This window comes from Nelusetta ayraudi, unplaced genomic scaffold (assembly GCF_046127955.1).
Source record: "Nelusetta ayraudi isolate G7.1 ecotype Tasmania unplaced genomic scaffold, CSIRO-AGI_Nayr_v1 ptg000022l, whole genome shotgun sequence".
Lineage (NCBI taxonomy): Eukaryota > Metazoa > Chordata > Actinopteri > Tetraodontiformes > Monacanthidae > Nelusetta > Nelusetta ayraudi.
Genome location: NW_027466072.1, coordinates 6,116,827 through 6,132,547, shown reverse-complemented (window position 1 = coordinate 6,132,547; position 15,721 = coordinate 6,116,827). Strand labels below are relative to the sequence as shown.

Genomic DNA, 15,721 nt, shown 5'->3' with positions numbered 1-15,721 from the left:
CAGACACGCACAGAGGTGCGGCGATGAGTGGCCGCTGCACGCACCGTGGGCGGGAACGCAAAGTCTGAGTGCCGCCACCAAACAGCTTCAAACTGTTTTGCTGCGCGTGTGTCGAACTGCAAGCTTTCAAGAAGAACGCCGCTCCTTCCTGGAAGGCCTCGCAAAGCGCGTGTTGCATTTCATACCTGAAGAGCAGGGATGAGTGTCTGAGCTAATATTAGCCGCACAGTAGTCGTGAATGGTTAAAAAAAAAAGAAAAAAACAACAAAATGAGTGAGCGTTTAGCGTCAAGGTGTGTGACTGCGCTGAGTAAACACGCTGCAGGCAATTCCCCCGGAGCAATTTTTTGTGGCGGCTCACAATCAGCCGCACTCATGTTGTCACACAGTTAAAGTCCCACTTCATTAAGGCCACATGTGTGCCAAGAGTCATTACAACAAACCCCAGAGTTCACACACACACACACACACACACACACACACACACACACACACACACACACACACACACAGTGTAGTTCCTGTCGTGCAAGCTCTGAGTTTCCAGAACTCTGCAAGCCTTTGACTCATTTACGCTGCGTCGCAACCAAACGCTCGTCCGGTTTCTAGCGTTCACTGCAAAGCTCACACAGCTTCCCTGCAGTCTGAAGACTGGAACAGCGTGTCTGATGTAGCATGAAGCGCAGCGCACTGATTCCTTGTTCCTGGAAGAGTTGTGGCTGTTCGATAACGTGCAATGTTTGAAAGTGTCAGATTCCTGTGTGACGCATCGCTTATACTTGGCCAAGGACGAGTCATCTGTGTGTGAGTCAGATCTTTGAAATGTTTTACTTGGCAAAATGATGAATAAATAAAAAATAGTGTGGATATTGTAGCTGTATTATTGTATCAGCAACGGTTGTAATGTGTTTACTCCAATTAAAATCGCTTGTGTCTCATGTCAGACATGTGACGCTCCTTTGATGTTTTCCCTCAAGTATTTTGGAAAGCCAGCGGAGACCATGTGACAGTGGGCTAGCTCAGCTAACCGGCTATTTCCCTCCACTGCGCTGACAGAGTTGACTGTCAGACAAGTTGGTTTGGTTGAAAAGGTTTTTTTTTTTCTTTAAACAGGTCTGCTAAGACACAGACAGTTCTTACTGGGACATTATCACTATCAACTGCATATTAAATACAGTCAGATTGATTGTAAGTATGAAACAAACACTGTTATGCATGTACTCTATACAACTGGAGAGCTGAACAGCAAAAACTCTGATCACCGCTCTCTATTTCTTGTTCCTATTCATCCATAAATACACGCACTTCCTTGTCTTGGTCACTAGGAGCATAATGTACATATTCACAGACTGATGGACAGCAGTGAGCTATTGAGCGGTAATCACGACGTCTGAGATGGAGGATTTAGAGAAAACAGCCTTGCGCTAGCCGAGTTTCGCAGCAAAGTGTTGTGAACCGATTGATGTTCCCTCACTTGTCTAATTTGATCTGGCGAATCAAGAACTCAAAGTGGGAAGGGCAGCGAATGATGGGTCCCCGAGGAGCTGCGGCGCCGTGACGAGATGAGCCCATTGTAAGGATGCAACTGCTGCCAATTTGGTGCTCGGCGAGCGCTCGTCTTTGAAATGTTCCCCTGCTTCGCCCAGGTGGCTCTATCAAAAGAGTTTAGCGGAACACGACGTTCCCACGCCTCATCCGACTCCGGGCCAACTCTGTACGGATACTATGACTTCTTCATGGGAACACGTCGCCCCCTGAGCTGCACTTTTGGCAGCGCCGAGTGCAAATTACCAGGTAGGCGCGTGATGAGAGGGGGCGCTGAAACCCTGTTTTTGAAAGAAAAGAAGAAGAAGAAAGTAAAGAAAAACTCCGGGCATTCAGCCACGGGAGAAGTTGAAGTGAGTGAGTTGGGTGGGGTGGAAAGTGCGGTGGAGGTATATTGCCATAGTAACAATGGAAAACCCACCGAGGATTCCTGAGCAAACGCCGGCGTGCCGATTAAGCAGCCAAAGTGAGAGCCGTGCCAGGAAGCCTCCTCGTTCAAACAGAGTTGTGCTGGCACTGACACAGCACCAGAGTTATAACAAAAAAACAAACAAAACAACAACCCCACCCCCAAAAAAAAACAACCAAAAAAAAAAAAATTCAGACAAACATGAACAACAAGGTTTCCAATTGTCACGTCATGTCTCTGATCCGCTGACAGAAGAGGCCTCGCTCCCACCGGGGGATTCAAGGCGAGTGCACACACTGAAAAAATAAAAATTCAACAAACACACACGCGGTTGCCATGTAAATGTAAATTCAAATGTGTGGGGAGTGAAAACGGAGGCGAGGGCGGTTTCCAGTGTCGACCATGTTTACATGGACATCATAAGCTCGGCCACAATCGGCTTCATACGGACGGGGGAGGAGTCGTGGCGGAGGTGGAGGAGGGGGCGCCGGCCAATCTCCACTCCTCAAACATTAGCAGCCACAGCAGCAGCAGCAGCAGCAGCAGCAGCGGCCGTGATGGCGGTTAAACAGAGCGCCGCGCTCCCTCCTCCCAGTCCGACTGGGAATCTCCGCAGCGCTCTTGTAAATGTCATCGGCGCAGGCACTCAGCCGCTCGTCAACGTCTCGGCGAGCTCCCCGTCACGTCGGCGCTTCACCAGAGTCCTCCGCCGAGCGAGAGGCCTCCTTTATGCGCTTAATGTTCCCAGCAGTTGGCCTCCTCCCGGAGCCCCTTATGAATATATCATTACGGGCAGATTAAACGTGATGTATCTGACATTAAGTGAGGCTTAAGCAGAATGGCCGTTTTTGTTTATATATATTTATATATATATATATGTTTTGTTGTTTTTTTTTTTTGGGGGGGGGAGTGGAAGTTAAAGTGGCTTTGTTTACCATTATTCTAATCATTTTACCGCCCCCGGACGTGTCAGTGTGATTGATACCCTTGCCGTTGCCGTAATCCCAGACCTCATCAGCCCCGGAAACAAAAAACAAATATAACATCATTCCCTATTTTTTCCCCAAGCCTCTGTGGGCTGACTCCACCCCCTCAAGGCACTCCTCGCCGCTGAATCCACCCTGTAATTTACAATTGGCTATTGTGTCCCAAGAGCGGAGCGGACCAACCGTGTCCCAGCGCACTATGTTGGCTCTGAGCACACACCTACGCCGCAGCAGCCCCGCCGAAACCGCTCCGAAAGGTGCCGCTACCCGAAACGCCTCGGACTCGCCCACTCTCGCTGACGGGCCGAAGCCAGGAGCTCTGATTGAATACTTGTATCCCTCAGTGAGGACATTACCGCGACCCGGGAAAAGGGAACGGGTGGGGGAAGAGATGAAGACTCCATCTGCGCAGACACTCGCAGGAGGAAGGGAGTAAAAGGCTGAAACTGAAGCGGGATAATAAACAGGCTATAGGGCGTGGTGCCGCAAATCAATACCTGAAACCATATTAAATGTCTTGAGTTGCTCAATCCGCAGAAGAATTTGTCTGACTGAAGCCGGCGTTCCAGTCATCTCCAGTTTATTTTGCAGTTTGCAATCGGGCTCCGTCCCGCGAGGACACACACAGCAGACGAGGAACCCATGTCAGTTTATTCCACCGACGTGATGTATGGCTCCGGGACGCGGCGAAGCTAAAGTCCCGTTGTTTGTGTTTAAGAATAATAATAATGAAAAAAAAAAAACAACAACTTTGCTCAGCGACACAGCTTTCCATTCGGAAGCGTCTGTCTTTCCTCCGAGAACCATTCGCACATCCCGCGCCCAAATGCTGCGCCCCAATCAATGTCCAGCTCTGTCTTCAGTTTACAAGGCGCACAGAGAAGATTTAAAAGCAGCTCAATACATCGATGCTGCCAAAGGACATCTGTCAGCGTGTGACACCGTGACCATCACGCCGAGGATCAAATCTGTGACAAAGACACAGACAAAGGCAAAGAAAAACAAAATTTTATAAAGATTGCTGGTCGACTTTTATATTTCTGTTTGTGTGGCAGCTACTTATGGAGGCCCTGAGGCCCCCCCGAGCGACTGGCCAGGCCCCTCTGACAGTCTGAGCCATCAGACCTGGCACATCTCCACTCAGGGGCTGCAGCCACCTGCCTTGTTGATGAGCTTTCAGCTGTGCTACAACCACTACGAAGTCATTTGAAGCCCAGATTGTAATTTACATTTAAAAAAGCATCAGTGGCATCAGTTAAAGTGACCAATTATCAAATACTGGACATTTACTGAAACAGTGTATAGTATTTTCTACCAGCAAGGAGGCGGCCATATTGTGCCTCCATGTATCTACAGGGACCCAGAATGTGGACCTGCTTGGATCAGGTGACACATCTGCGTAATTCTTTGCAGTTATGCAACATCACATTTAACGCACCAGTTCTCTAAAGCCACCTGACTTTCTAAACTATGAATATGTACACATATTCCCCGACAGCACCCAGTGATTGGCTAGCAGATGCTGCTCGCTCTCGCTGCTCCTCATGCGCAGAAACAAAAAGAAAAATGAAAAATGTTTGGCAGCTTTCAGCGGTCGGAGACGTAGCGCCGCGCCGCTCCCTCTGCCGTGTGCACGTCTGTGGAGGGTATGTGTAATAACCAGACACACATATAAGTGTAATGAACTGCATTTCTTGGGCAAACACAACAAGGCGCGCACGCACACACACACACACACACACACACACACACACACACACACACACACACACACACACTGAGAGAGGCACGGAGGATATTGAAACCCTCTCAGGCATGTCGCCATGTGTGTGCCTGGTGTGCAGGATGATGGAGAGGATGAACTGTAGAGGCCCCCGTTTGCTCTCGCCGGATACACACACACACACACACACACACACACACACACACACACACACACACACACACACGTACTGTATAGCTACACAGTGCCACACGTGCAGCGCAGGGTCCCCGCTGAGCACACATGGACAAAGTTTCACACAGGTCCCTGCAGGCTTTGATGGATGGTCGGCGAGGGCTCCCCCTCCTGTTTCCTACACACATAATGTCTTTTTCTATTTTTATTTTTTTTATTTTTTGCACCAAACAGGGCTGATAGAGGCAAGTGGAGCTGCATTCCCCGCCTCCCTTTCCAAGCGTAGTCACATCCGCTGCGTTCCGCTGCCTAGCAAATATGTATGATCGCAACCCTGTTAATAAAAAGCCCTGTTAAAAAAGGAAGAGAAAAAAAAAACAGAGGCAAAGCTTTTGGTTGCATTATTTATCTCGGACAATCCTTAATGTGTCTCGCGCAGCAGTCGGGGGGGCTCAGCGCGGCTTAATATTTCAGCGGCTTCTTTCAAACAAAAGAGGGGAGGTCGGAAGAAAATCAAACAGACGGCGCGTGAGGTGGAGGAGGAGAAGCAAGAGAGTGAGGGGCCATGCTGGCACTTGGATGTGGCTCTTGAACTCGATGACCCGGAAAAAAACAAAGAAGACGCGCGGCTCCGTCTTGCCTGCCACCTGTTTGAATCGACATCAAACGAACAGACGACCTGTGACCTTCCCTTCTTCCCCCCTCTGCAGAACAACAACAAAAACAACAACAAAAAAGTCACATCATTAGGGGGAACCGGATCGAACGACGCCGTCTTGATGAGCTGCCGTGTCAGAATAAACAAAACACCACTGGTTCGCCTATTAGTCTGGAAGACATCGAGCCCCTTCGTCTGATCCACGTCTGCGATCCCGGCTCGCAGGCCCACAACTGCTCCCGGCTGGTTGAGCACCAGCAGAACTAAGCGATGTTCTCATTTAGCCCCGATTCTGGCATCTGCAGCAACAACTACAGCTTCTGCTGGTGCAGCGGATCGTGGAAGTCAGGAGCCTTTTCACGCCAACAGTCGGCATGAGAAAAAAAAAAAAACAACCAAAAAAACGGCGACAACAACAGCGACAAGTGGCAGCGTGGTCTTGGCGCGCGCGAGAGTGTAATGAGTGACAGCGCCGCAGGAAAAGTGAACGTGCAGAGGTAAATCGGCTTCATCCCGTCTAACGTGATCGATGCCGAGTGCGAAATGAAATTCGGTCGAGAGGGCGTCGCAGACAGTCGGCGGCGCGGAGAGCAATCGCGCTTTGGCGCAGCGCTGAAGTTTCCCCGTCCACCTGCTTGTTGTTTTGCCGCCTTATCGAGCGTGAACGCGGCGGATGAAGCGACGGCTCCTTTATCCACCTCGCCATTATTTACCTTCACATGGAAAACAGCGGCCAGGTGCAGGAGAATGGACGGGCTGGGACCCAGCGAGAGAGAAATGAAGCTGTAGTTTGTGTGTGTGTGTGTGTGTGTGTGTGTGTGTGTGTGTGTGTGTGTGGTTTTCTTTTTTGCCGATTCCCCCCCCGACGTGAAAACAAAAGTGCCTCGGCATTAACGCATTACGCCGGGTAAAACAGCGGAAAGGCGTCTCCGTGCCCGCCGCTCCCGCAGTCGCGCCGCCGTCCCAGCGTTTCTGCTGCCTATCAGGTGAGTCTAATCCTCTGATTAGTCATTGCCTCGGAGCCGCCGCATTCAAATCACCAAACCAAATTACAGCAGAAAACGCTGGCCGCTGCAATTTCATGAGTATTACTGTGCGCTCTCCCTCCTTCCATTTTCGACTCAGAGCATAAACAGGCCCAAAAAAACAGAAAAGAAAAAAAAAAAAAAAAAAAAAAAGACAAACAGGCCCGACTGACCGTAGATTGAATTAAAGTGTAATAGATTCCCCAAGAACAACGTCTGATCGAAATTAAGCACAGTCAGCGCGACACGCAACGACATCGAGTGCTAATAACAAAAAAAATAATAATAAAGACGACGTGGCAGTAAACAAATCAGCTCATCGCACACGACCTCATTTGCCGTCGGGTGGATGGATGGATGATACTGTTTCTATTTTAGTGCGTCCACGAGCTGCCGAGTGTTTGGCTCGCTCCATCGCCTCCGCTTGACTTTGCCGTCGAGTTTCTCATTAGGTGATTAAAGTTGGCTCCGCCCTCCTTTCAAACCGTGCTCGACAAACATGTCGAGCACGCTGAAGACGCTTTATTGGGCTGAGTGAGAGCGAGTGACTGCAAGGACTTGATAGAATCCCCCTGAGAGCTATTAGAGGGACTTTGTGGTCTGAAAAAACTGTAAAAAACCCAACAAGCCAGCAAAGGCACCTGTGTGCGTAGGAACTCTGCAGGTCACTGGTGGCGCCCCCTATGCACCGTCTGGTACCGACAAACAAATGGCGTCCGAGGCAAAGCGCCGCATTTCCATACTGACTTCCTGGTCTCCTCCTGAGCCTCCAGGCCGGTCTCATCCTCTGTTTTGGCTACAAACACCACTCAGGTGACCTCCATTTGCATGCGGCCATTATCCCCACACTCACCCACACTCACCCGCCCACCGACTACCCGTCCTGTGCAAATGAGACGCTCAGCTAAACGGGAAGGCGAGGTCGGCGCCGGGGGTCCGGGGTTGGGCCCGACCGTCCGGCCTCCGCTCGCCGCGGCGGCTCTGCGGAGCGCGGCGCAGCCCTTTTGACCGGCCTGCGGGGGGGCGACGCAGCGCAGAGCGCGGCGGAACAAGCTGCTGCGGCTCACCGCTGATTAAAAGTGATCCACCTGGGCACGAGTGGCGCTTTGAAGTGCGCTGATAAAACGCGCGCTGCTGGCTCAGGCTAATTCGCCGTCTGAGCGCTCGCATTCCTACTACACGCCACTTGGACGGCCTTGTTTCTGGCAACGGGCTGCAGGGAAGCTGCTGCCAACAGTGAAGAAGGACTCTGCTTAGGCCCTCCTGCTATTCGCCCCCCCCCCCAAAAAAAAAAAATGTACGGGATAGGAGTTAATTGGGGAGTGTAACAAGGCCTGCAAAACAGAATATGAGAAAAAAAATAAATAAAGGAGTGCAATGAAATGTCAGGTGCGCTGAAGCCTTTGACAGCTGCTCTGTGACACGCTGGCTTCTCCCTGCCAGTTATCCCGGCTTAATGACTGTTTAAATGTCTGAGGGGCTAAAAAGAAAGGGCTCGCCGCGCCGATAAACCCCCTCAGTTGCCTGGTTACCTGGCTGAGCAGGTAGCCGGCGCAGCGGCTGCGAGATTAGGCAGGTGATGAGAGAGAGAGAAAGACGCAACCCGACACCCTGAGAGATTACAGTCAATGGTCAGCACTATTCTCCCTCCACCCCCTGCCTCCCTGCAGCCCACTCTCAGGTCCCTGCTGGAACAGTGGGGGCTTTTCTCTGCGCCGCCAAACAGGGACGCCTTTCTTGTGCCCGTCTCTATCCCCCTATACCACAGACGGGGCAAAAAGCAAAAGGAGCGTCGGAAGAAGTGTGTTTGAGCGTGTGAAAAAAAGGAGAGACGATACGCAGGATTGATTGAAAAAAAATAAAATAAAAGTTGGAGCCAAGGTGTGGCTAAATGTGACTAAAATTACTCAAATTCATGGCGTGAGTGAGTTTAAAGTCTGGGTGGTGGCTTGAAAATTGCTCTGCTGAAACAACTCGATGGTTTCTGATAGATCTTTTTTTTTTTAAGTTTAATCATAATGAATTTCATTTCTTTTTATCCTGAGGATTGTAAAAAAAAATAAGAGAGAAATGAAAGTAATGTACGGTTGTTGCTCTTATTTTTTTTAATTTTCAAAGAGAAAAAAATAACAAAGCATAATAAAGGACGTAGTGTCCATGCTGTTCTTTGAGGCAACAATTTCCACAATCACTTAAAGGCAAAATAATTTTCCCTTAACTAAAAGCGCACAAGCATCCTTGATCTTGTTATCGTCTCTTTAGCTCCTGTGGCTCTTCCTTGAAAAACAGAGTATTTTTAGCCACAAACTCAACCCCTTTTACAAAACAAGAGCATGACCGCTCCACTACTTAATCTAATATACAGTCGGGGTGGCTGCTTAATGCCGTAATTGGAGCACATGAACACACACACCTCTACAATTAAATCTCTCGTGCAGCCATTAAATTACACCCCATTCACCTTAACCGAATTTATCAGCGGGGTTTGCCGAGCCCACAGGATATGACTCTTGCAGTACGACCAGTGATTGTTTATTCAATAGCCAGCAGGCCTCTGCACAGTCGACACCATGGCAGTCCTCACTTCTCACTGGATCTGCGTCGCCGCTCGGGCCTCCAGTCTGCATTTTAAGCAATTGCAGCACTCGTAAAAATTACCACAGCATTAATGTCGAGGCTAAATAAATAAATAAATATATAAGTGGAGCATAGCGACACACAATACATGCTGCTGCCGCAGTAGCAAATGGAGTGGCCTTTTAATTATGCAGGAGACATCCGAAAGCAACAGCACTCCTCACACTCTGGGAAGCAGCTCAGTGAATACAACATATTAGACGGCAAGAGACGGAGGAGGGAAGGGGGAAGAAGAAGGGGGAAAAAGAAAAGCGAGGAGCGAAATGATTTGAGAGGAGTGCGAGCAAGCAGGAGGAGGAGGAAAGGGAGATAAGGAGATCAGAGAGGAGATTTAAGAAGAATAGAGGTGGTAAGAGGGAAAAAATGCAAAGGCAGACAGGCCTATTGTAAGGGGTATAATGTGTCAGGGGCAGTGAATGGCGAGGAAGAAAGAGGAAGCCGTGGCAGGAAAACAGGCAGCGCAAGACGGGAAGAACGCTGCGCGGTGCCAAAGAGGGAGAAAAAGACTGGAGGTGAAAGAGGCGACAGTGTCCACGGAATATGAAAATCAAAACAACAGCATGAAAGAGATGTCATGGGGAGGGGATGTATAAAGGAAAACAACAACAACAAGAATATAATAATAAAAAAGTGTGTTGGGGGGGGGGACAGTCCACCTGTGCAAAGAGAGAGAACAGCACTCTGGAATTCTAAAGGAATAGTGCTGACACCGAGTAAAGGAAGGATCAATAATTCATTAGGCTGCCATAAAAAACACACACACTCATACACACACATATAAAACAGTGCTGTTCTTTTTTTGTGTTACTGAAAATGCAAATCTGCCAGCTTCACTCGGAATTGCTTTCATTTGTTGTTGCCGTTGCACGTATCCGTGCAAAAACTGCCAAGAAGCATCGAGAGCGAAACGCATCCTAACGAATTTGAATAGCGTGCAGTGCCTTTACTCTCTTTCCCAGCACGGCAAACGGGTAAAGGAAGAAAAAAACAGAATGTGGAGGGACCAAAAAGAATAAAAGAGATAATGTGTGCACGGAGGGGAGGCAAAAATAGAGGATTTTAAAGGTGAGGAATAATGAGAGTGAAATAAATGCGAGGCACAATATGGAAGGCAATATTAAAATGTACAAAATTGCCTGCTCGGACGATTAATTGGTGTAAAATGCCAACCGCCATCTCACAGCCAGCTGTTCCCACTTAAGCCACGAGTGAAAAACTGTCCTGCAGACCTAACAAAGCCATGTTTGAGGCAAATGCACCGTTGCTTTCGTTCCTCTTTTTTTTTTTTTTTTACCTTTTCTCCTCTCCTTTTGTGTTTCTTTTTCTCCCCCTCTCCCTCTCACAAGAAGACAAGGCAGCCTTGTCGGAGGCAGAGGGCAGGGCAGGGCTTGACACTGCTGAGGGCAATGAAGCCGTCCCCCCGCCTCGCTCCCCTCTGGGATAAAATAACTGCAAACCAAAGCCTCATGTGAGCTGTCTGCACCACTCAGACACACATTTGCGAAGGTTAGTAGCTGTGACACCACTCATGGAAAAGGCTACGGCGACGTGTGATGTGATAAAAGGAGAAAAGTTAGCCGCATTTGGCAGAGTGTTAAAAAAAAATCCCACCACAATAAATAATACATCCGTAAAGCTAGAAAACACCCAATGGAAAGCTCATCTAAACCCTTTCTCTCCCCTCTCAATATTGCATGTGAACTGCACTCCAAACCAAAAACAGATCAATACGGCTAACTTGACACACATTAGCACCATAAAGGCAACAAGACGAGTGAGACTAGCCCCGTCACAAGGCATTATGGTGGCGAGAACACTAAGAGGAAGAAACAGAGGACATTTCGGGATGGTGGAGGGTGAGTAGACGAGGGGGAGCATGTGTCTTTCTTACCTGTTTGTTGTATTTGTTGATGGTCTGGCTGCTGTACTCGGAGCAGTGGTCAGATCCAAGGGAAATGTTATCTCCGGTGCCAACAAAGGTATTGGCAGGGGGCAAGTCCTGCACTGCCTGGTGCTTTTTACCAGCCGTCGGCGACTGCGGGTGAAGTTGCACGGTGGGCAGCGGCGAGCTGGACTTGTAGTGGCGGGCCAGGTCCGGGCTGCCCGGCCCTCCGTTGACCGAGCGGTAGCGGCCCATGCCGGGACTGTCGGACAGCTTTTCGTTGACGCTGTCGTAGCGCTGGCCGTTTGGTTTGGACGCCTCCACGGTGACAATGCTGCTGTACAGCGGCTGCTTTGACTTCTGCTTCTTCTTGTCCTTCTTGGGCTTCTTGGACTTGTCGTGCTGCTGAGGTGTGAAGAAGTCCTCGTGGTCCTTCTTGCCGGCCTCGTAGCCGTTCTTGTTCTTGGCGCGGCAGTAGCGGGCCGTGACCACGACGAGGATGATGAGGACGACCGTCATGATGCCCGAAACCACCCCGATCACGATGCTCAGCCTCTGTTTGCTGAGGTCGTAGTTGGGGTCCCCGGCGATGTTGGTGTTGAGGGACGTGCTCAGGCTCTTGGCCACCTGGGCCTCCACCACGGTGGTGTTGAACAGAGTCTGATTGACGTACACGTGGACCAGGGTGGTGGTGCTCTGCGACGGCTGGCCACTGTCGTTGACCTGGATCACGAGCCTGTGGAGGCCGTAGTGCTTCAGCTCCAGCTTCCCCACCAGAGATATGACCCCTGTGCCCCCATCAATCTCGAACAGCTTGAAAGGGTTCCCCCCAATGATGCTGTAGCTCAGGTCTGCGTTGATGCCAGTGTCAGTGTCAGTAGCGATGACTGTTCTGACAACCGTCCTGACGTTACTGGAGGGCGGGAGGAGGGTGTAGGTGCTGTTCATCGGGAATGTGACAGTTGGCGCATTGTCATTTTCGTCCATGACGTAAAGCGAAACTGTAGCGGTGGCCGACCTGGGAGGGTCCCCGCCGTCCACGGCTTTGACGCGAAAGGTGTACGTGGTCTTCTGCTCTCTGTCAAAAGACAGGGTGGAGAAAATAGTCCCGGTGTCGTTCTCAATAGAGAAGATGTCCTCCTCCTCCTCGATGAAAAGGCTCATCTCTGCATTCCGCCCTTTGTCCGCGTCGATGACGGTGACCATGCCGACGGGACTGTTTGACTCCAGGTTCTCTTTGACGTAGAAGGTAAACACGTCCTGCATGAACTTTGGTTCATTGTCGTTCTTGTCAGCCACAAGGACGACCACCGTTGCTGAGCCCTGAAGGGTGTTTATGCCTTTATCTTTGGCTATCACTTTGAATTCGTAGCGCTCCGTTTGCTCTCTATCCAGAATGGTGTTTACTCGGATGTCTCCGCTGTCGGCATCGATAGAGAAAATCCCATTTACCGTCGAGTCGAGGGAATAAGCTATTTCGGCGTTTTTCCCGCTGTCTGCGTCAATGGCCGCCACCGTCGTCACCCTCTCGCCAGGGGCATTGTTTTCTGGGAAGGAAACCTCCACCACATTCTGGCTGAAGATCGGAGGGTTGTCGTTGGTGTCGCCCACTTTGACGAGGAGGGAGTTATTACTTGCCAGACTGGGGCTTCCGGAGTCGACGGCCACGATGACCACGTTGTATTCCTGGGTGGCCTCGTAGTCCAGCGGAGCGGACGTGTGAAGGAAGTACTTCTTTTTGTTCTGCTCGCCCTCCATCTCGCTGGCTGGCTTGAGCTGAAAGGGAACGTCTCCGACCACCGTGCACGTCACGATTCCGTTCTCTCCCTGGTCTCTGTCTGACACCTGCACCAAGGCGATGGGCGTGTCCACCACCACATCCTCGGCCACGTTGGCGATGCCGTCTTTAAGAAAAATGCGTCCAATTTTTCGGATCTCGATAGCGGGCACGTTGTCGTTCTCGTCCTTGATGTTCAACACCACGGTGGCCTTGTCCATTTTCGGCGGCTGGCCTCGGTCACGGGCCATTACCGTGAATCTCAGCTGGCTCACTTCTTCACGGTCAATGCGGTGCAACACGCTCAGCCACCCTGTGCTCTCATCCAACCTCAGCAGTCTCCTCACTGACTCTGTGGCTGCCCCGAACACATACTCTATTTGACCATTCACCCCCACGTCTGCGTCTGTGGCTTTGAGCTGCAGTATGGGCGAGCCGGGGGAGCTGTTCTCCGGGAGGTCTGCTTCGTACACGCTCTTCTCAAAGCGAGGGTTGTTGTCGTTCACATCAGTGATCATCACCCTCAGAATGGCCTGCGAGGAGCGAGGGGGATCCCCTCCGTCCCTGACACGAAGCGTGAGCTCATAGGAGTCTCTCTGCTCCCGATCAAGGGCCCCTTTAATGATGAGCTGGGGCTGCTTCTCCCCATCAGTGGTGTCAGCAACTTGCAGTTCAAAGACGCTGCTCCTGCTCGCCCCCTCCTCAAATCTCCTCTTCCCCGAGTACGAATCCACGGAGGAGACCAGGCGCCTCGAATTTTCGCCGTTATCCTGAATGAGCTCATATCTCTCGATGCCATTCCTGCCAAAATCTCTGTCTGTGGCCGTGGGCAGCAGATAAAGGGTTCCAATGGGTCTGTTTTCCTCCACAGACAGTGTCAGGACAGGGGAAGGGAAGGACGGGGTGTTATCATTTATGTCTAAAATGATGACTTTTCCCTCAAAGAGATCTACCCAGCTCTGAGCCGGCCCGATCACAGACACCTCGAAATCTATGAAGCACTCGTTTTCATCAAATATCATTTGGCACTGCTGCAGCTTTTCTCGGTCTATGCGTCTCTCGTTGGTGGTGAGCTCACCTGTGATGTTGTCTATTTTGAAAAAATCAGAGCCAGACTCGAGCGTGAATGTCACTTCACCGGTCCCGGCGACGATGCCCAGGTCGCCAGCCACGTTTCCTACTCTGACATCGGCAGGTCCCTCCTCGGCCAGTCGGTACCGGAGCACTTGCTTGGCAGCAGGCTGATGCACAAGCTGCAGGATCAGCATGCAATAGAAAAAATAGTCCACTGCACCAGTAGTCCTCATTGTTCTCCTTTGCAAAAAATAAACGTCCAAGTAGACTTGAAAAGTGGATAAAGCGAAAATGAATCACTACAGGCGAGGTAGAAGCGGGAGACTGGAAATCTCGCTTTCATGAAGAGCGGAGCGCTCTGCTGCGGGATGCGAGAGACTTCATCCTCGGGAGCACTTCCTACATCGCTCCGGCCGCAGCGGAAAGCAGCAAGTGCACGGGCTCCCGTCTCCTCTGCGCTTTTCCTACTCCGGCACTGGATGTCAGTTCCTCTCTCTCTTAATTCGAATCTAAAAAAAGGCGACCGTTTTGCAGGGGGGAAAAAATAATACGATAAAAACGCACGCGATGTTATGATATAATGAATTTAGTGCGTAAAAGGGGAGGAAAAAAATTGCCAGACCGCAGCTCAAAGTGAATTCAGTCCATATGGCGCCGCCGCTTTACTCACACTCGGTGGGTTTACAAGCTCCTGGTGGGTGAGGCTGCGAATATTTCCCCGCTCGTGTCCTCATGCGAGAAAAGGGGATCGTTTAAATGCCCGCGCAGTTCCCAAAACTCATCACTCGGCGACTCGTCGTCTGGAGCGCAGCCCGTCAGCTTCTGCCTGCCGTCGAGGATCTGATATCACCTGATATCACCTGTCCAACTCCGGCTGCCGAGTGCTGCCCGCTCCCTCCCGTTCACACACGCAGGCACAAGAAGGCGATCGCCCTTACTGCTTTTTTTCTCCTTCTTCTTCTTTTAAATCAGATCTCTCTCTCTCTCTCTCTCTCTCTCTCTCTCTCTCTCTCTCTCTCTCTCTCTCTCTCTCTCTCTCTCTCTCTCTCCTCAGCGCGCAACCTCGGGAAAAGAAAAAAATTCGAGGTTGCGCGAAAAAAGAAAAATCAGCAAACGGTGCGGAGAGTGAAGAACGAGGGGAATGTACATCCGTTGAAGTTTTTTTTTTTTTTTCAGGCTGTGGAATTCCACGCTGTGTCCAGCAGACTCTCCCCCTCACCTGCAGACGCGCCGCATGTGTTGGCAGCCCCTATCTGCAGCACTCTGAGAGGGATTCACAAATGATATTGCAGTCTCTCTCTCTCTCTCTCTCTCTCTCTCTCTCTCCCTCCCTCCTTCCCTCTCTCTCTCTCTCTCTCTCTCTCTCTCTCTCTCTCTCTCTCTCTCTCTCTCAGCAGCACAAGCAGCAGCAGCTCGTCAGCAGCGTCCGGCTCTGGATCTGCTGCTCCAAACGCCAGCAGACGATATTTGACCAAATGTCAACGATGACTTTAAAATAAAATAAATTAATAAACGTGTTGGGGTCGGTGGTGGTGGGTCGCTGCCAAAACACCGTCCTCCTCGTGAAGACGAGTCTTGGCACAGTTTGTGAGCGCAGTCCGGGACGCACTTCCACGTCCGTGACTAATGCGTCTGTGGGCGATGGAAAATAGCGCGTGCATGTGTGTCACATTACAGTGGGTGATGTTCTTATTTTTTATACATATATATATATATACATACATACATGATTACCCTCCGTTGACGCACCGAGTGTTCTGTCTGACCGTGGTTGATGCCGCAGCGGCTAAAGAGAAAAAAACAACGCAAAGACCAACTTTTACACGCACTGG

The 15,721-nt window shown here is 50.5% G+C and overlaps 1 protein-coding gene across 5 annotated transcripts in view; it reads right to left on the bottom strand.

Moving 5' to 3' along the window:
• The window catches only part of pcdh7b (protocadherin 7b), a 103,136-nt gene extending 87,950 nt beyond the window's left edge, over window positions 1-15,186 (bottom strand). Inside the window, exon 1 of one of the 5 annotated variants that reach the window (XM_076028387.1) lies at window positions 11,048-15,186. In XM_076028387.1, coding sequence (XP_075884502.1) covers window positions 11,048-14,122 — 3,075 coding nt within the window. In that variant the 5' untranslated portion in view covers window positions 14,123-15,186. The remainder of the gene's footprint in view (window positions 1-11,047) is intronic. The other 4 variants (XM_076028386.1, XM_076028385.1, XM_076028384.1 and 1 more) reach the window with 4 other exon arrangements.
• Window positions 15,187-15,721: the final 535 nt, after the last annotated feature.